Genomic DNA, 22,271 nt, shown 5'->3' with positions numbered 1-22,271 from the left:
GTGGCTTAAGGCTGCCAACAACTTATATATTCACAGCCCCATTCAATTAGCCGTCGTCAAGACATTTTATTCTTGGATATGTTCTTCTGAGAGAAAGCTAATATTTGCCACAGTAGCGTTCTCTGCCTATAGAACTGAAAGCCCGGGGCAGTAGAAGTCCCTGAAGTCCAGGAGTGGCCGCAGTACACCGCGTCAATGGAAAGCAAACATTAACTGGAACAGAACTGCAAAAGTCAGACATTTTGGCTGCATTTGTGCGCAAGTTGGCGCTATGAAATAATACGAAAATAATGAGAGGACGTCCCTTGCAATCAGAAGGTCCCCAAGCACGAAAAGACGGACGACGTAGTGGATAGCGCAGGAGAAGAAATTCTTTTTTTGTTATTACACACTGGGGTAGAAATATTCTAGTATGAGATGCAGAAGACAAAGCAGCTGTTTGGTTGCAAGCCAGAGGGATGAAAACGTCTGACATCAGTCACCACTGAATACAGCACACTCCACTGTGTGTGTTACGAAAGGTCGTGACCAACCAACAGATGCGGAACGAACGTGGCCGAACTGTGTGCCACTACGAGGCACACTCCTTCGGGGTGCCAGAGATACTTACAGCAGCAGCTAGCTCGCAAGCAAGTACCAGGTCATCTTTTATAAAAATACTCTTGCCTTCTCGCACGCAAATGAGCCAGTAAGAGGAAATCACGATTCGCGTTCTGTAACTCCTTGAATTTCATTGATATTTCCTGATGAGAGTGAACACCCAAAAGGTACTCTGATCGACTGAAATAAATATGTCCTCAACAACCAAGTGTTTTTTATGCATGTGTCTGCCCCGGGAGATAATTTATTGATGACACACTACGGTATCTGGCGTGTCCAGAAATAGACTTAAATCACAGCAATCAAATCAACTCGGTACAATACTGCAAGGGAGATAATTTATAGCTGGCCGTTGTGGCCGAGCGGTTCAAGGCGCTTCAGTCCGGAACCGTACTGCTGCTACGGTCGGCGGTTCGAATCCTGACTCGGGCATTGATGTGTGTGATGTCCTTAGGTTAGTTAGGTTTAAGTAGTTCTAAGTCTAGACGACTGATGACCTCAGATGTTAAGTGACATAGTGCTCAGAGCCATTTGAACAATTTGAACGGCGACGACAGCGCCCTCTACCAGGCACTGTTCAGCTCTACGAGCGCCGCTGCAGATTCTGCCCATTTGATTCAGTGGAGACGACCTAACAACATTGTTTCTACTTCATAGGGGGCAATCACTGACTTTGTTACTTCAATGATAGTTTGTCCTACTACTAGTGGCTATATACGTTGATGCCTATCCAGTCGCACCTACTGGCTCTTCAGTGTAAAGTTACGTATGTCATTGACTAATAATTTAATGTACTTTCACGTAAAAAGCTGTACCGAGAATCTTACCTCACCTGCTCCTGCTCACTTCCTACATTCGGCCTACTCATTCAGTTTACAGGAGCAGACCCACGCGCCGCCTTCCAAGCGGGATACAAAGCCATTTTAAGTAATTCCTGTGTTATGTAAATTGAAGGTGGTCGGTGGGGAAAGGATAAGAAATAATGATGTCAAATGCATCAGGACTTCACGCGGATTCAGCGGTGATGAGTGAATATGTATGCCAGCCCAAGACTCGAACCCGGGATCTCCTGCTTACTAGGCAGTTGGGTTAACCACTGCACCACCCAGACATAGTGTTCATCGGAAATGCGCAGACTATCTAGGAACGCTCTCCGGCCGACTCACAACCCCACCGAACGCCATCTATTCTCAGACCCCGTCCATGTCCTCCATGGTTGCTAATTTTAAATTCCCGCTGGAGGTCGAAGGTAAATGTGCATTCTTACTGAATGTCGTGGATTGGTTGTCCATCGAGGCGAGTCGATTATACACAGCTGGCCACTAAAATTACTACACCACGAAGATGACGTGCTACCGACGCGAAATTTAACCGACAGGAAGACGATGCTGTGATATGCAAATGATTAGCTTTTCAGAGCATTCACACAAGGTCGCCGCCGGTAGCGACACCTACAATGTGCTGAAATGAGGAATGCTTCCAACCGATTTCTCATACAAAAACAGCAGTTGACCGGCGTTGCCTGGTGAAACGTTGTCGTGATGCCTCGTGTAAGGAGGAGAAATACGTACCATCACGTTTCCGACTTTGATAAAGGTCGGATTGTAGCCTATCGCAACTGCGGTTTATCGTATCGCGACATTGCTGCTCGCGTTGGTCGAGATCCAATGAGTGTTAGCAGAATAATGAATCGGTGGGTTCATGAGGGTAATACGGAACGCCGTGCTGGATCCCAACGGCCTCGTATCACTAGCAGTCGAGATGACAGGCATCTCATCCGCATGGCTGTAACGATTCGTGCAGCCACGTCTCGATCCCTGTGTCAACAGATGGGGAGGTTTGCAAGACAACAACCATCTGCACGAACAGTTCGACAACGTTTGCAACAACATGGCCTATCAGCTCGAAGACCATGGCTGCGGTTACCCTTGACGCTGCATCACAGACAGGAGTGCCTACGAACGACGAACCTGGGTGCACGAATGGCAATACGTCATTTTTTTCGGATGAAAAAGTATCATGATGGTCGCATCCGTGTTTGGCGACATCGTGGTGAATGCACATCGGAAGAGTGTATTCGTCATCGCCATACTGGCGTATTACCCGGCGTGATGGAATGGGGTGCCATTGGTTACACATCTCGGTCACCTCTTGTTCGTATTGACGACACTTCGAACAGTGGACGTTACATTTCAGATGTGTTACGACCAGTGCTCTACCCTTCATTCGATTCCTGCGAAACTCTATATTTCAGGACGATAATGCACGACCGTATGTTGCAGGTCCTGTACGGACCTTTCTGGATACAGAAAATGTTCGACTGCTGCACTGGCCAGCACATTCTCCAGATATCTCACCAATTGAAAACGTCTGCTCAATGGTGACCGAGCAATTGTCTCGTCACAATACACCAGTCACTACTCTTGATGAACTGTGATATCGTGTTGAAGCTGCATGGACATCTGTACGTGTACACGCCATCCAAGCTCTGTTTGACTCAATGTCCAGGCGTATCAAGGCCGTTATTACGGCCAGAGGTGGTTGTTCTGGGTGCTGATTTCTCAGGATCTATGCACCCAAATTGCGTGAAAATGTAATCACATGTCAGTTCTAGTATAATATATTTGTCCAATGCATATCCGTTTATTATCTGCATTGGTTCTTGGTGTAGCAAATTTAATGGCCAGTAGTGTTTGTCCGAAAAAAACAGACACCACGCGTTGGTATAGTTTCTTTCCTGTCGGGCGATGAAGTATCGGAGTAGACTGGGCAATATACACTTTGAATGAAGCGTTTGTCTGATAGAATATCAATTTGTTTCTGCAGAGGCTTTCGTAAGTAAGAGGTGAGACGTGTACGCCGGTGACATCCGATCAGTTTTCTTTTATGGCAAGTTGCCGTCGAGTGAGTAGGTAGGGAGCGTACTTGTCGGTGTGGTCGTCGTCGGGCTCGCAGTCGGGCAGGCGGCGGTGCGAGCGGCGCAGCGACACCACGTCGGACAGCAGCGTCAGCGTGGAGCCGAGCAGCGAGCAGGCCGAGGCGGGCTTCCGCTGCACGGCCAGCCGGTACTGGCGGTAGCGCAGCACGTACTGCGCGCCCAGCGCCAGCCCCGCCGCCAGCGTCAGCGCGCCCACCACCAGCGCGCCCACGCGGCCCGCCAGCGCCGCCCCCGCCGCCCCCGCGCCCGTCTCGCCCGCCGACCCCGCAGCCGCCGCCTGCGACGCCGCCGCTCCCGCCACGGCGACGCCCGTCTCGTTGCCGGAAGCTGCACAGTAACCGACAGTACGCTGCTTTATGCATTTCGGTCACAGGCTTCAATACTTGGTCCACTCCAATTACTTACACAGGTTGTACATGACTGATTGACAATTCATAAAGTTAACAGTTGTTTAAATATAGGTGTTAAAACTATTAAATATAACACAGAACGAAGAATCCAATAGTCTGCTGTAGCTGTATTTGTTTAAGTCAGCTACTGACCCACACAACTCTTAGGTTGAATCTTCTGGTGTATATAAATGCTATTTCATATGGTATAGGGATTAATTATAGTATGCCGCAGAGTAACAGCAGGCGTGGCTAGGCAATGTTCTCAGTGCTCCTCAATTGACAAACAACCATCTTCTTCTTCTTCTGTAGTGGCCAATCCAAGGATTGGTTCGCAACAGCTACAATGGCAGCTTGTCTCCATTCTGTGCGTCTTTCAGCTTTTCTCTTCATTTCTTTATAGGTGTTACATCTCACATCTTTCACGATTTGATCCATGTACCTCAGCCGTGGTCTTCCTCTTGGTCTTTTTCCCTCGACATATTCCTCTATGATTGTGTTCAAGAGTCCTTTATGTCTTGATAGATGGCCTGTAAATTGCACTCTCCTTTTAACAATGAAACTCCAGACGCTTCTCTTCTCACCTGCTGTTTCCAGAATCACTTTGTGACCTTGGCGATACATTTTATTTTGAGCATGCGTCTATAGCACCACATTTCAAAAGAATTTAGCTTATGGTCTTCCATGTTTCACACCCATAGCATACCATACTCCACGCATATCATTTCAAAAATGTTTTCCTGGTTTCAAGGCTGATGCTCTTAGATGTTAGGATGTTTTTCTTCTTGTTAAAAGCAATCTTTGCTTGAGCAATTCTACTTCTCACCTCTGCCTTGCTACTTCCATCCCTGGTAATATTACTGCCCAGATAAGTAAATTTATCAACTTATTCAAGCAGTTCATTGCCTACATGAACTTGGACTTTCACTTGATCTTTTTTGTCGCATGCCATTACTTTTGTTTTTTCTTTATTAATTCTCATATTATATACTTCCGCCATAACTTTATCCATTCTATTCAGTAGGACTACAAGATGATCTTCACTTTCAGCTAGGACAGCTATATCATCGGCATATCTGATCTATTCGTTCGGCATGAATTACTACACCTGTCTGTGATGAATACCATGTCAGTGTTAAAATCACGAACTGTCATCACTTAACAGATTAAGATATGTTCTTGTCCGCCTATGTCAAGCAACAGACAATGCCCCTTATAAATGTTACACAGGAAAGTACTGGGTCCAAGAGCTGACACGCTCATGTGTGTTTGTTACCAACATAGCAGCTGACAACATAGTACTGGGTTCAAGAGCTGACACGCTCATGTGTGTTTGTTACCAACATAGCAGCTGACAACATAAGCTACGAGCATCCCGTCTGTTGTCGAGGCGTGTGCTGTGGCTGCCATCCAGGTGTGCAGAATAATGAAAAGATGAACTGGAAGTAACATATTACGGAACTACTCAAACGAAGTTCAACGACTTTGCTCTTCCTAAGGTTTGGAAACAAACAAATCAACTTTTTAACATATTTGATTTCTTTCCACTCATTAACGCCTCATGGCATAATTTTTTGGGATAGCTTATCACATAGAAAAATGATACTGATTCCACAAAAAGGCCAATAAGAATGTTATGTGGCGTCCATCAGCAATAATCTTGTAGACGCTTCTTCAATGAGTTAGATATTTCAGCTGCTTCTTCACAATTTGTATACTTTCTAATAAAATTGGATATAACTAATCAATGAAATTTTGGGAAGAATAGTAATTCCGATCTCTGTAACACTAGAACAATATAAAGATAAGGATACAGCCAAAACATTCATTATTTATTTGCCGAAAATCATAGAAGTCTAGTAGGCAAAAAAAGGAAATTTTCAATCAAGTCGAACATATTCGCTTAGAACAACTCCATCAATTTCATAGACACATATAAATTGAAACCTGGCAGTAGCATTTGTAGATGAAGGAAACAAGAAACTAAATTTAGGTATATCATTAGTTCACATGAGTAATATCGAAGACTTAAATGTTCATTCTTATTAAATATAAGTCACGGTGCTATTTAGTAACCTGTAAATGGCCAGCAGGTAGCCATACTCACAAAAACATCATGTATTTGTAGCCTAGAAACTACTTTATTACACACAATTTTGATAAAAACATGTAAATGATCTATGAAACTAAAATTGAATGTTACATAAAAATAACTACAAATGTACCTAAGTCGTTCAGTTAATTCCGATTTTGCCGCCTGTGTTTCATTTACATATACACCGACACCTACATCTACACACATATCCCGCAAGCCACCATACGGTGCCTGACGGAGGGTACCCTGTACTAATACTGGTCATTTCCTTTCCTGTTCCACTCGCAAATAGAGAGAGGGAAAGACCACTGTCCATATGCCTCCGTACGAGTTCTAATCCCTCTAACCTTATCTCCGTGGTCTTTCGCGAAATGTACGTTGACGGCAGTGGAGTCACTATGCAGTCAGCCTCAAATGTCGGTTCTTTCTCAATAGCGCTCCTGGATAAGAATGTCGTCTTACCTACACGGATTCCCATTTGAGTTCCCAAACATCGCCGTAATACTGAAGTGTTGTTCGAACCTACCGGTAACAAATCTATCAGCCCGCCTCTGAATTACTTTGATATCTTCCTCTAATCGACATTGTGCGGATCCCAAACACTCGAACCGTACTCAGCAGTGGGTCACACTACTGCCCTACATTATGCGGTCTCCTTTACAGACGAAACACACTTTCCTAAAATTCTCTCCACAAACCGAAATCGACCATTCGCCTTCCCTACTACATCTCTTGCCTACTCATTCCATTGTATATTGGTTTGCAACGTTACGCCTAGATATTTAACCGACGTGACTATGTCAAACAACACCCTACTATTGATGTGTTCGAAAATTATGGATTCGTTTTCCCTACTCATCTGAATTAACTTACATTTTTCGACATTCAGAGCTAGCTGAAAATCATGACTCCAACTAGAAATTTTGTCTAAGTCATCTTGTATTCTCATACTGTCATTCAATTTCAACAGCTTCCAGTACACCACAGCATCTCCAGCAAACAGCCGGAGACCGCTGCTTACACTTTCCGCCTGATCACTTATGTACACTCCTGGAAATTGAAATAAGAACACCGTGAATTCATTGTCCCAGGAAGGGGAAACTTTATTGACACATTCCTGGGGTCAGATACATCACATGATCACACTGACAGAACCACAGGCACATAGACACAGGCAACAGAGCATGTACAATGTCGGCACTAGTACAGTGTATATCCACCTTTCGCAGCAATGCAGGCTGCTATTCTCCCATGGAGACGATCGTAGAAATGCTGGATGTAGTCCTGTGGAACGGCTTGCCATGTCATTTCCACCTGGCGCCTCAGTTGGACCAGCGTTCGTGCTGGACGTGCAGACCGCGTGAGACGACGCTTCATCCAGTCCCAAACATGCTCAATGGGGGACAGATCCGGAGATCTTGCTGGCCAGGGTAGTTGACTTACACCTTCTAGAGCACGTTGGGTGGCATGGGATACATGCGGACGTGCATTGTCCTGTTGGAACAGCAAGTTCCCTTGCCGGTCTAGGAATGGTATAACGATGGGTTCGATGACGGTTTGGATGTACCGTGCACTATTCAGTGCCCCCTCGACGATCACCAGAGGTGTACGGCCAGTGTAGGAGATCGCTCCCCACACCATGATGCCGGGTGTTGGCCTTGTGTGCCTCGGTCGTATGCAGTCCTGATTGTGGCGCTCACCTGCACGGCGCCAAACACGCATACGGCCATCATTGGCACCAAGGCAGAAGTGACTCTCATCGCTGAAGACGACACGTCTCCATTCGTCCCTCCATTCACGCCTGTCGCGACACCACTGGAGGCGGGCTGCACGATGTTGGGGCGTGAGCGGAAGACGGCCTAAGGGTGTGCGGGACCGTAGCCCAGCTTCATGGAGACGGTTGCGAATGGTCCTCGCCGATACCCCAGGAGCAACAGTGTCCCTAATTTGCTGGGAAGTGGCGGTGCGGTCCCCTACGGCACTGCGTAGGATCCTACGGTCTTGGCGTGCATCCGTGCGTCGCTGCGGTCCGGTCCCAGGTCGACGGGCACGTGCACCTTCCGCCGACCACTGGCGACAACAAAGATGTACCGTGGAGACCTCACGCCCCACGTGTTGAGCAATTCGGCGGTACGTCCACCCGGCCTCCCGCATGCCCACTATACGCCCTCGCTCAAAGTCCGTCAACTGCACATACGGTTCACGTCCACGCTGTCGCGGCATGCTACCAGTGTTAAAGACTGCGATGGAGCTCCGTATGCCACGGCAGACTGGCTGACACTGACGGCGGCGGTGCACAAATGCTGCGCAGCTAGCGCCATTCGACGGCCAACACCGCGGTTCCTGGTGTGTCCGCTGTGCCGTGCGTGTGATCATTGCTTGTACAGCCCTCTCGCAGTGTCCGGAGCAAGTATGGTGGGTCTGACACACCGGTGTCAATGTGTTCTTTTTTCCATTTCCAGGAGTGTATACACACTGAAGAGCCAAAAACTTCTTAAGTAACAGAAATTAATATCTTGTCCTTGACGGCGAGTGTTCATGAGAGATAAAGGTATAATCCAAAGTGCCGTACGAAAGTGTGACAGGCCGTTGATAATCTCTACAGTGAAGTTTCACCTACCTAATATCGCGTAAGGACCCCGCGAGTAAGCAGAAGTGCCGCAACACGACGTGGCATGGACTCGACTGATGTCTGAAGTAGTGCTCGAGGCAACTGACACCGTGAATCTTGCAGGACTGTCCATAAATCCGTAAAAGTTCAGGCAGAATAACAGGCGAGCGCCGATCTCAGAGCACTGAGTTGGTCTCATAAAAAATAATTTCACATGATAGTAAAAATTTCTAAGCAGTGTATTAGCAAATGCATACCTGTGCTCAGATTATGCCTGTTGAACCGTCAGGTTCTTTTATGGAGTATGGAAATGCCATGTGGTATTGTTGGCTGGGATATACCACAGGGTGGGTACAGCCGCCGGTCGGAAACGCTGTTCCTCTTCCGTGCTCCTTGGCCCTCTTTCCAAGTGTATGTGAGAGAGCTGTGTCGTATGAGTATCGTAGAGTGTAGCTTAGTGTAATGGATGCGTGTATAGCGTGGCATTGCGTTGGTGTTGTATGATAATAATGATGATGATATTGAGAGATACTCGTTTTGAATAGCAGTAAATTGGCTTTACGTCCCCATCCGACGGGCGGATCACCGACAACAGTGTCACATACCTTCACTTCATGAGACACTGAGGAGAGATTTGAAATTTAATCCAGGTCATGGACGCAAAGGCTCTCCTCTCCTGGTCAAATACTGGCAGTGCAAATTTCAGCCCCCACCACAACTGGAACTGGCGAACCACTGAGTCGAGCAACACTTCGGTCACGGCGCCGGGTTCTATGAGAGTGTAAAATCGCGAAACCTTGCAAAGACCGTTCACCAAGCTTAGAATGCCGGGCTCCAGCTCGTGATTGGCTTGTGCGAAATTAGGGGAAGTCAAAGAAGAGAAATGTGCTTTTGGAACCGAGCTGAGGAGGCAACACAGAGAAAGGGAGATCGACACACTCTTGTACAACTCTCTTTTACGGGCACTTCGGTAGTAAAGAACTACAGGTCTCTACCTAAACGATGAGACTTGTATCCTTTGCTAGGGCGCAACTTATAGCCTGTGCCAATCATCTTATGAACCGTCAGAGGTACTGCTTATATCATCACGGTCACGAGTGACGCGTGGGTGTGCTTATTTGTCTTGAGTCGGCCGTCTAAACATTTGACGTACTCCAACACGCACAGTCGTGGCACGGAGTAAAATTGGTTTGGCAGACCAGCAAACGGGTCCACCTGCACACTGTAATCCGTCGGGGTTTCAAAGGCTCGTAGGGAAGTACCTGCGTTCTGAATTAACGGAACGCGAGACCGCGTACTTTCATTTTTCGTGAACGCGCATTTAATAACAGATTTCCTCCGCCCGTGACTGTAGTCGCCGGACGCGTCGTAGAGTGCCGCCTTGACCAGTAGGATGGTAAAGTAATCGCTGTTGCGGCGTAGGGCTATAATATCTATTTCTCAGCACCCTGTTCTTTCGAACCATATTTTTCCTTTTTTGTGAGATAGAATATAGATGTTTCCAGAATGAGATTTTCACTCTGCAGCGGAGTGTGCGCTGATATGAAACTTCCTGGCAGATTAAAACTGTGTGCCCGACCGAGACTCGTACTCGGGACCTTTGCCTTTCGCGGGAAAGTGCTCTACCATCTTTTTTTTATTCTTTTTTTTTCTTTTTCTTTTTTTTTAATTTTTCTACTATTGGTGTAACTGGATATCTGGTATTTTGTAACTCTGTGCTACAGGAAAGTTCTGCTCGGAGTATGCAGAAAAGTAATGTTCCATTGAATGTGTTCTCGGTTTAGTTTCTTGAACTGCCTGAATTTTGAATATGTCAGTAGACCAGTGGGCACCTAGGCTTTCTCAATAATTTACTTATGTTTGATAATTTTGACATAACTGCCGCCTATGAATTAGTTATTCAGGGCTGTATCAGATTTAATTTTACTCAGTGAATTAACGTTGTTATGAAACTTCCTGGCAGATTAAAACTGTGTGCCCGACCGAGGCTCGAACTCGGGACCTTTGCCTTTCGCGGGCAAGTGCTCTACCAACTTTTTTCTTTTTTTTTTCTTTTTTGTTTTAATTTTTTTTATTTTTTATAGTTAACCCTTCTATAAAATGGAACTAAAAAAAAGAACCAAGTGCCACCGCCACTTTTCATCCTTAAAAAAAAAAAAACTGTTCCTCTTCAGGCGTTGGCTCCTGACTAAACCTACCCCAGAGAGCTGCCTATCTACCAGGGTAAATATAGGAAATCAAGGTTAGGGCTATCCTTACAAACAAAACAAAATCTTCTTTTTTCTGAATTTTATTTTTATTTTTATTATTGTTATGTTATTATTTTTTGTTTTTGTTTAGTTTTGTTGTGTCATTGATCAGAGGCCTTCTGCGCCCCGCTGGTAATATGTTGAGTCACGTCTTCTCGAAATTGATGCGTTCTGTTCAATTGTTCAGAAATGTTCATTGGTTCAAGCAGGAAACGTTCTTCTCTCTTGGCTTAACACATTCCAGCTGCGAGGCGGGTCGTGGAAAGCACTCCCAAGGAAGTTCGAGAAAAATTGTCTGTATTTTGGGTGACGGACAACGATATAATGACGGTCATTGAGGTATGTCCAAAAATCGAGTACAGAGTCTACAGTTTGTCCAAATAGGTAGTGAATGGCGTGTCCGCGAATCCAATTCACAGCATTGGTCTTTGTCCGAGGAAAATATTCACGATCCGGAAATAATAATGAAAGGGGAGTAATCCGATCCGGAATGTCCCGCGTTAGAAAAGCGACAATAAGACGAATCAAGTGCCAAACTTCCTCCGCAGGTCCGCAAACAAACCGATGTTCATCATTGTCTGGGACTCCACACGTGGAACAGAGAGGTGATTGGGCGAGGTGGATACGATGAAGGCGAGATTGGTTGATTTGCTTACCATTGACAGTTAGGTACCAGACAGATTGAACATTCGTGTCAAGGTAACGGGCGAAAACCGCGCGCCATACATGACGCCAGTCTACCTGGGGGAACTTTTGTTCAATCGGGTTAGGTGGACGACCTAATTGGAGGACATTGTATACTGCCTTTGTCTTGAGTAAAAGCTGTCTTGGTAAGGTGAGGCGTAGATAACTGAGTTCAAGAAAGAAGTATCGTATATAATGTAACTAGACCGGAACGTCCGAGATCATCACTGGGGCTGACAGTGAGACCGGCGTATATGCCGTCAGGAGGAGACCAGTGAGGCTCGTTGGGCATCGTGTCCATACCGTCATCTGGGAGCTGACAAATATGGCGCGAGCTCTATCCGGCACGTGAAACAGACCTATCCCACCTCGTTCACGGGGAAGAGTAAGGGTTGCATAGTTAACTTTGAATAACAGCCCAGAGCTGACTAAAGATGCCATCGCTGCCAACATGCGACGTGCCACAGTAAGCGGGTGCTACATGGGGAACTCGGGATGCGATATATATATTGACATATCGAGCTCGTTGGAGAATATCTAGGGATCGAAGGCGATGGTCCATAAGACCCGCTCTGATCATTAAAAGGAGGCGTCTGCAGTTGATGGCGGCTGAACGCCGGAGATTAGATGAAAAGTCTATTCCTAAACAGCGAATGGTGTCAACGGTGGTGAGAGGTGTAATACACTCCACAGGGAGTCCCGTGCCAATGAACATAACTTGTGACTTACGTACGTTTAAAGAGCTACCCGACGCCTCACCATAAGTCGCTACCCACGTCAAAACAGCTCGAACCTCGTCGGCATTACGTAAACAGATGACTACATCGTCAGCATAGGCCGTGCAACAGAATCGGTATCGATCTATGGACAACCCTACCAAACGTTGTCTGAGCCCACATAGCAAGGATTCCAAGGAAAAGGCGTACAAAATCGCTGATAGAGGGCAACCTTGACGTACGGATCGACCTATTTTTATCGGAGGAGTGAGTCTGCCATTGTACATAATCCTGGAAGAGGCACCCCGCAGAAGGCGCATCACTACCGTGATAACGGCGACTGGGAAACCCATATGGTGGAGAACGGCCGTAAGGAACGAATGGTCAACCCTATCAAAAGCTTGACTAAAGTCCAAAGACGCAAGTGCCCCAGAGAGGCGTTGTGCCTGGGTAACGGCGATCATATCCCTGTAGCGGCATAAAGCCGTGCGGATATTATTATCCCCTCCCAAAGATGCTTGGTCTGGCGACACAACATATCGGGCAACGGTTTTAAGTCGTGCCGCCAAAAGGCGAGTGAAGATTTTCATATCACTGTTAAGGAGGGTGAGGGGCCGATAATCACTGATATTGTTGCCACCATGCGGTTTATGTACAGGAATAATAATTCCTTCCATGAAAGAGTCCGGCACAGGTACTTCCGGAGACATCAGTTCCCGACATATGGAGGTGAAGGTGGACTCTAACAAATCACGGAAGGTGCGATAAAATTCGAGGGGAAGACCGTCGGGTCCTGGGGAGCGATTGATGGTTCCTGCTCGGATCGCATCGCGGACTTCATCATCAGTCCCCTCTGACACCAAGTCAATCGCCGCATCTCCTGGGAGACCACCGAAGTTGAGCTGTGAGACTTCCTCGATCAACTCTGGGGAATGTGGAATTGCGGCGTAGAGCTGCTGGTAGTGGGCGTGAAGCACATTCCCTATTGCAGATTGGGTTACGTAGCGACGCCCATCTTGGTCTGTTAGGATGGGAATAAATTTTCGGCGACGATGTTGGCGTTCTTGGATGATATGATACATAGATGGATGTTCATGAGGCATGCTATCAGCAGTACGAGATCGTACTATCGCTCCTTCCAAATGCCTTCGCATGATATTGGAGATTTGGGCCTTACCATGGTTTATCCTTGTATGACGCTCAGGGGAGGCTGGCATCGTGGAGCATTCTCGTAGGATCCTGTAGTAAAAGTCCATAGTGCTCTTCCTCCAGGCGACAACATCTTTGCCATATCGGATCAAAGTTTTTCGAAGAGCAGGTTTTGCACACTGGATCCACCAGGATATGGTAGACGGATACGTGAGACGGCGTCTATTACATGTGATCCAAGTGTCTTCTATTAGAAGTCGACAGTCAGGTGAATTAAGAAGTGCCGTGTTCAGTTTCTATAAACCACGTCCGTGCCATACTGCCTGTCTTGTGAGAACAACGTCACAGAAGTAAGCCTCATGATCTGAGAAAGCAACAGGCCAGATTTCAGCCTGTCGTGTGTGTTGAATTAGGGATCGCGAGATGTAGATGCGATCCAGTCGGCTAGAGGAGTGCGCAGTGTAGTACGTAAAGCCCAAACGATCACCGTGAACATGTCTCCACGTGTCGACAAATTGTAGCCGCGTCACGACTGTTTCCAGAGCTGCGCATGGTGAGTGACGCGGCAATTGATCCTGATGTCGCTGGGTGTAGTTGAAGTCTCCACCCATGACACAGTCATCGTGTGGTCCCATAAAAAGGGGTGTAACTTCATCTGCAAAGAAGACATTGCGTTCACGACGGTAGCTGGAGCCCGACGGCGCATAAATGTTGACGATGCGTACACCAAAGAGAGTAAGGGCCATACCTCTGCCGTTGGGGAGGTATAGGACATCTTCGGCAGGAAGACCTTCTCGTAAGATGATGGCAACACCACTACCGGTGTCCGAAGCGGGAGAAAGATGCGCCGTGAAGCCATGTGGTGGTGAAAAATCGGCGACATGCACTTCCTGAAAAAGCGCAATGTCAATGTCCGCATCATAAATCATATCGCGGAGCAGCGCTAGTTTGTGGGGCGCACGAATGGTCGCGAGGTTAATCGTTGCGACACGATAATGCTGGTGTTGGAGTCCCACAGGCACAGGTGGGGCTGCTTCTTCAGGAGCGAGAGGTCGTCGATCTTGCCGGTCCACGGAAGAGGTTGCTATTGTGGAGAGTTTGCGGGCGCGGGCGCAACCGATGGGGGCGCCCCATCATCAGCACCGTCCACCCCAGTCCCTTCGATCTCCACGTCGTCTGTCCAGGAGACTGATACTGCGGTAGGGTACCGACTGTGCACATCATCCACGTGGAGAGAAGACGTAGTTTTCGGCTCAGCGGATAGGCTCTCTTCAACGTCGACCTGTGGGGGCGACGGCGCCAGTAAGGAGGGGTGGTCGTTGCCAGTGGTCGCCTGTGGCGGGTCGTTCGCATCAGACGTTTGGACATCATAGAGCGGTTTATCATCCATCTTCGGTTCTGCATCTCTGGCATCCATCCGGAGAATGGATTCATCAGGGGGTGTACGGCTACGTTTCTTTCTCTTTCGTGTCGACCCTTGTTTTCGAACAGGTCGTTCCGAGTCTGATTGCGGGTGGCCTTCGTCTGACTCCGGACCAGTCTGAAGGAAAGCAGAAGTAGGTACCACTCCCGGATCAACGTCCATCTCAGCAGCATTTTCAGTCACAGTGCTGCGATGATGTGGAAGGTCAGGATCTGGCGTCTGTGGCACCTCAGAAGAATCTCAGTAGCGGTTGCATCTGCCTGATCAGACGACGTCAACAGAGCAGGAAGACCCTGTGTAGAGGTGCTACCTTCCTGGGCAGCCTTGGCATATGTGACCGGGATCTGAGTGATCACCGCTGGGGACGCTTCCTCACCGACCGGCGTTTGGATCAGGCGCCGTCGCATGCAGGCGGATCTGACGTGGCCTTCTTGTCCACAACCCGCACATGTTCGGGGTTGGCCGTCGTACATGACAATGGCTGGCACACCGCCAATTGTCAGGTATGGTGGTATATGTTTTTTTCAGTTCAATTTTTACCTGACGCACACCATTAAGGACATGGTAGGTCGTGAAGGTTTGCCATTTTTCCTCTACGTAACCGATGACGTTACCGTATGGTTGTAACGCAGAGACAACTGCGTCCTTTGGCACTTCAAATGGTAGTTCAAACACCCTAATCGTGCGTTGACCGTACTCTGCGAGTTCAAGTGTTACTGCTCCGACGTGACCATCAGAGTATTTGAACTTAAGTCCATTGGTATGGCGGCGAATAACATCTTCACACACCTCGGTGTTTGTCATTTTAATATGAACGACACTACTCGTGATCGAAAAATGGATTCCGATAACGTGGTTAGGATCTAAACGAACTTCTTCACGTAGGAACGTTTCAACTTCATGTGCACGAGGTCGCGCATGTTCAGCTGGGAAGGAAACTTTAAGGGTCGCACGGCGGTAAGCGCTCGACATGTTGCTCGCGGTGGACGGACACAAGCCTTAAAGCTACGACGCGGAAGTAAACAAACCTGCAGCGGAGCACGGGGCCGGCGCGCGGGGCCGTCCGCACGCTGCCACGGCTGAGAGCCGACTGGCCATCTGAGCTACCGAAGCACGACTCACGCCCGGTACTCACAGCTTTACTTCTGCCAGTACCTCGACTTCTACCTTCCAAACTTTACAGAAGCTCTTCTGCGAACCTTGCAGAACTAGCACTCCTGAAATAAAGGATACTGCGGAGACATGGCTTAGCGACAGCCTGGGGGATGTTACCAGAATGAGATTTTCACTCTGCAGTGGAGTCGTGCTTCGGTAGCTCAGATGGTAGAGCACTTGCCCACGAAAGGCAAAGGTCCCGAGTTCGAGTCTCGATGGGGCACACAGTTTTAATCTGCCAGGAAGTTTCAGAATATAGATGCTTGGTGGTGGCGTAGTTTGATGCCATAACCTGGATTCACGTGTATGAAGTGAGATAAAGCGAGTAGTGTTCTGGTTAGTGTCGTGTGTCGATCCCCAGCAGATCGCTTTGTCCACCATGGGTCCCATTTTAGTAAGGCTTTTGTTAAATAAATACTTTTTTGTATGATGATTCTTTAATATTTTTGTTGTCTGGTCTTGTTTAAGGTCAATAAATCGATTGTGAATCAGACTACAATTTCTCCCTGAGTTCTGATTAACAGTTCCTTCGAAATTTTATGGCAGTCTAGATCAGAAACATAAGGAGTAGCTATTTCATTTGGTGTCCAGTGCGTGGATCTTTTACTTCATTAATAGAAATCTTTCTTTAACCCCAACAGAATTAGAAAACTGTGTGTGTGTGTGTGTGTGTGTGTGTGTGTGTGTAAGTAAGTAAGTAAGTAAGTATGGTAGTGATTAACTTCGTGTTACGTAAATAATATTCCTACTTATTCATTTACATAGGGAATAAAACCTACATCCCCCAGCCACCATCGCGAGCGAATGATGAAACAGAAGAGAAGAGAGCGAATTTTGTGTAAATTTGCGTATACGGATGGGTACGACGCATAGAGTGAGGAGACAGAAGGGTGAGAGATTGGATTTGTACTCTGGATGTGCGGAGATGAAATCTCCTGCTAGCCATGAAGATTTATATTTCTTGTTGTTTCTCACAATAAATGAAAGTGAGTACTGCGGGGATTCGTTTGAGAAGGTCATGGCCGATTTCCGTTCCTGTCCCTCCCTATTGAGCTAGTGATCCATGTCTAATAACTTCGACGTTGTTGAATGGCTAATCATTTTCCTTCTTTTATTACGTGACGGGCTTTCTGTTAAATAAAATTGCAGCAGTATGATGAAGTAATATAATCTACAATTTTTCTTATTATTTGAGAAACCGCTGAGAGTCTTACAGCAGAGCGCGATGAATTCATTTTTTGTTTAGAGATGGATCAGTTGGCTGCATAATTTCCGCACTGTGATGATAAAAATATCCTCAAAACTAGGCATTAGAATATCTCTAAAGTAAATAGGATTCATTTAGTGTGTTACTATTTAACGTCTCAGCTAGTTTTAAGTGCCTGGAGAAGTATACAGCAGAAAATCAACAGCCCCTTCCGGCATTTCACCCGCTGCAGAACACCTAGACACCTCAGTCGCAATGAACCCTTTTTTTTTTTTTTGGATGATGCATCGAGAATATTGTCTCCGCCATAATATGCTTATAAGGTTCGAATATCTATAACATCGTTCAGGCAAAGTGAAGGAGACTTAAAAATCGTTTTTCAGTACCCGATACCGTGTAGCTATCCCCATTTCGTATGTTATAAATTTGCCACTGGTGTAAACGCGACTGGCAATGAAATTCGGTAAATAATATACTGTTCCAAAAATATCAGGACTATTAATCTTTCATTTGTTAATGGAGGGTAAATTTGAGCCGTGTAATGTTACAGAGATAATGATACAAATCAATGACCGTTCTATGGTTTTCGACACGGAAGGAGGGATGTTATCAGTGCACAAAAAGCTCCAGGCGCTAATATTTGTGGGGTCTGTACAATTTTAAAGCACGTGCCCGTGAGCTTAGGGCATAAATCTGCTCACGTACGCCGGTACGTGACCGCAGTGGCTTCGTGTTACATGATCTGATAGCAACGGCCACTGTTTCCGTGTGTGCAGCTGCAGATTTCTTTAAAATTGGTGGGGGCTCGTAGTGATTCATCTATATAACGTCTGTATAAGAGAAAGTGACGAACATTTAGGTGGTAACGGACATTTACTAAAATATTATAAAATTAGTTTTTGTCATGTTCTATAATTAATCATCTTGAATAGTAAGGCATTTACGTTAACGCAGTGACTGTGTTGTTACGAAGTATGTTCCTTTGGACATGCGGTGACTGCAGGCGCCGTGAAACACTTGAAATATATTCGCAGTTGCGAAAACGGACAACAATCAATTGTATAAAGGAATGACGACAATGAAAATTGTGCTGGTCCGAGACTGGAGCCGGGATTTCTGGCTTTACGTGAGTGATCACCTTAACCGCTTTGGTTATCCGTGCACGACTCACTGCCAGATCCAAACTTCCGTATGTCGTCGTTCATCCGTCTCAACTTGCACTCGAACACGTTATATAATTCCCGTGCAGGAGGAAAAATGCGTAGAGCGGGAAATCCGAGTTCGAGTAACGGTCCGGCAACCTACTGGTTGTCCGTATTGGCAATTGCAAATACATATAATGTAATAAGGCATTATCGTACGTCGACTCCACGTAGCTTAAGCAAAATTTAAAATGTTTTTTTGGGATCGTTGGCCGGATTAATGGACCATCCGTCACGTTGGTGCCACATGGACTGTCTTACATCCAATGGGATGTCTTCTGACAGCATATCTGCTAGAAAATGTAGATCTACATCTGCATCTACATGGATACTCTGCAAATCACATTTTAGAGCCTGGCAGAGGATTCATCGAGCCACAATTCTCTATTATTCCAATCCCGTATAGGGCGCGGAAAGAATGAAGACCTATATCTTTTCGAACGAGCTCTGATTTCCCTTATTTTATCGTGGGGATCGTTCCTCCCTATGTAGATCGGTGTCAACAAAATATTTTCGCATTCGGAGGAGAAAGTTGGTGATTGGAATTTCGTGAGAAGATTTCGTCGCAACGAAAAGCGCCTTTCTTTTAATGATTCCCAGCCCAAATCTTGTATCATTTCTGTGACACTCTCTCCCATATTTCGCGATAATACAAAACGTACTGCGTTCCTTTGAACTTTCTCGATGTACTCCGTCAGTCCTATCTGGTAAGGATCCCACACGGCGCAGCAGTATTCTAAAAGAGGACGGACAAGCGTAGTGTAGGCAGTCTCCTCAGTAGGTCTGTTATATTTTCTAAGTGCCCTGCCAGTAAAACGCAGCCTTTGGCTAGCCTTCCCCACAACATTATCTGTGTGTTCTTTCCAGTTTAAGTTGTTAGTAATTGTAATACCTAGGTATTTAGTTGAATTTACGGCTTTTAGATTAGACTGATTTATGGTGTAACCGAAGTTTAACGAGTTCCTTTTATCACTCATGTGCATGACCACACGCTTTTCGTTATTTAGGGTCAACTGCTACTTTACGCACCATTCAGATATTTTTTCTAAATCATTTTGCAGTTTATTTTGATCTTCTGATGACTTTATTAGTCGATAAACGACAGCGTCATCTGCAAACAACCGAAGAGGGGTGCTCATATTGTCTCCCAACTCGTTTATATAGATAAGGAACAGCAAAGGGCCTATAACATTACCTTGGGGAACGCCAGAAATCACTTCTGTTTTACTCGAAGACTTTCCGTCAATTACTACGGGCTGTGACCTCTCTGACAGGAAATCGCAAGTCCAGTCACATAACTGAGACGATATTCCATAAGCACGCCATTTCACTACGAGCCGCTTGTGTGGTACAATGTGAAAGCCTTCCGGAAGTCCAGGAATACGAAATCGATCTGAAATCCCTTGTCAATAGCACTCAGCACTTCATATGACTAAAGAGCTAGTTGTGTTTCGCAGGAACGATGTTTTTTAAACTCATGTTGACTGTGTGTCAATTGTCCGTTTCCTTCGAGGTAATTCATAATATTCGAACACAATATATGTTCTAAAATCCTGCTGCATATCTACGTTCACGATATGGGCCTGTAGTTTAGTGGATTACTCCTACTACCTTTCTCGAATATTGGTGTGACCTCTGCAACTTTCCAGTCTTTGGTTACGGATCTTTCGCCGAGCGAACGGTTGTATATGATTGTTAAGTACGGAGCTAATGCATCAGCATTCTCCAAAAGGAACCTAATTTGTATACAGTCTGGACCAGAAGACTTGCTTTTATTATGTGATTTAAGTTGCTTCACTACTCCGAGGATATTTAATTCTACGTTACTCATGTTGGCAGCTGTTCTCGATTCGAATTCTGGAATATTTACTTCGTCTTCTTTTGTGAAGGCATTTCGGAAGGCTGTGTCTAGTAATTCTGCTTTGGCAGCACTGTCTTCGATAGTATTTCCAGTGCTGTCGCGCCGAGAGGGCATTGATTGTTTCTTGCCGCTAACATACTTCACATACGACCAGAATCTCTTTGGATCTTCTGCCAGGTTTCGAGCCAAAGTAGATACCAGGGCTATTCGGAAAGCAAGGTCCGATCAGACGCGAAATGGAAACCACTGTGAAAACCAAAAATGTTTTATTCGTAACAGTCAGCTACACCTTCTAGCTACTTCGCTATGTAACCGCTGCTCCGACTGAGACATTTTTCTTAGCATTGTACCAACTTTCCAATACTATATCGTCACAGACGGCAGCCGCTCCTGCTTTCTGTCGATTTCCACATTGATCTCCAGCTTGTTGCCTGTGCCAGAATGACGGCCTCATAAACAACGGTTCGTGTGAGAAGAGATGAAAATCAGATGGAGCCAAGTCCGGGCTGCTTGGTGAGTGATCAAACACATCCTATAGACAACAGTTCAGGAGCGTCCTCATTACCCCTGCAGTGTGCGGTCTAGAATTGTCATGAAGAAGATAATGCATGGTAGTTACGTCGTTTGGTGTGCAGGAAATCAGTTACAGGCACTCATACTTGGCGGGAGACACCATTTTCTAGGCACTTTTAGTGCTAACTACGCGCTCAGAACTGGTAAGAGCGACTTGATGCGATCGACGTGCATACGAGAGACACTGTCTAACATATCTATGCAAAGCTTCATCGGATTTATACTGTTGTTTCCATTTCGCGATCGACGGGACTTTACTTTCGCAACAACCGTCGTATTTGCGGCTATGTAGAGTCCCATCCATAAAACAGGGACTGATGAAGCGATTGTTGAAAAGCACGAACGACCCGTTGATAGACCACGGTCTTTGTTTATCCGTTTGTCTCAGCCAGTGTAGATTTTCAGCCAACCAGTAATATTTATCTGGAAGATTGATTTGCCCACAGTTTGTGGACGATACTTCATCCTTAAAAAAATCTTGACTAGAAACACCGCGTCAATTTACAATTGACACCACTCGGAGAACTGTAACCGATTTTGGAAATTATTTATCCTCAGAGTCTTTCGCAGTGGCATTCCTGAATAAAATCTCGGTTTGCAAGCGGTGTCACTTCGAATAAAAGACTCGAGATTTCGACAGCTGTTTCCGCCATCGCCATTAGGAGTTAAAAACCGAACACTAACCGGTAGTTGAACGTAAATAGTTGCATCACCTTGTACAAAAGAATGAGGTCCTGAAGACGTTAGTTCACAGAGAGAAGATTATTTCTGACGACGACCATCTGCAGTCTGCATTGCAGCTTATGAGACGGGTATTACAGAAAGGGAGACATTGCAAACTCTTTATGGAGCCACCGACGAATGACGCCTCTTAAATTAGCGGAACAGGCCAAGCCGTCCGTATTCCTTCGGTACTGCGGACCAGCAAGAAAGAAGGGATGAGTACTGAGGAGACAATTCCCAGATACGAAATATTTTACGCCCCGTTTAGGACAACGATGACCTTGAGTGTCCGATGTGCGTGGTGCTCCAGTTATTGTGACAGGACGTTACAGTCCTCCACCAGCTCGTCAGTAATCAACCACTGGATGATCATTGGTGCATGTGGACGCGCGGCAGTATGTCTCCACGACGCATCCCACATGTACTCGATGGGATTTAAGTCAGAGAACGGGCAGGCCAGTCCATTCGCCGAATATGCTCTTGTTCCAAGAGCTCCTCCACCTGCACTGTTCAATACGGCCACGCGCTGTCATCCATAGAAATGAAGTCAGGCGAGTGCACCCTTGAAAAGGCGGACATGGTGGAGTACAGCATCACAATAACATTCACCGGCCAGTACACCGTGTTCAAAGGACTGGAGGTCAGTACTCCCATCCAACATTATAACTCCCTACATCAAAACACCTGGACCACCAA

General features: G+C 46.3%; 1 protein-coding gene across 1 annotated transcript in view; it reads right to left on the bottom strand.

Annotated features, from left to right (window-relative positions):
- LOC126298324 (uncharacterized) overlaps positions 1 to 22,271 on the bottom strand; it is an 897,680-nt gene that overhangs the window by 149,509 nt on the left and 725,900 nt on the right. Inside the window, exon 10 of the mRNA XM_049989621.1 lies at positions 3,526 to 3,865. Coding sequence (XP_049845578.1) covers positions 3,526 to 3,865 — 340 coding nt within the window. The remainder of the gene's footprint in view (positions 1 to 3,525; positions 3,866 to 22,271) is intronic.

This window comes from Schistocerca gregaria, chromosome X, assembly GCF_023897955.1.
Source record: "Schistocerca gregaria isolate iqSchGreg1 chromosome X, iqSchGreg1.2, whole genome shotgun sequence".
In the NCBI taxonomy this organism is placed as follows: Eukaryota; Metazoa; Arthropoda; class Insecta; order Orthoptera; family Acrididae; genus Schistocerca; species Schistocerca gregaria.
Note: the sequence above shows the minus strand (reverse complement) of the source record. Positions and strands in the feature narration are given on the sequence as shown.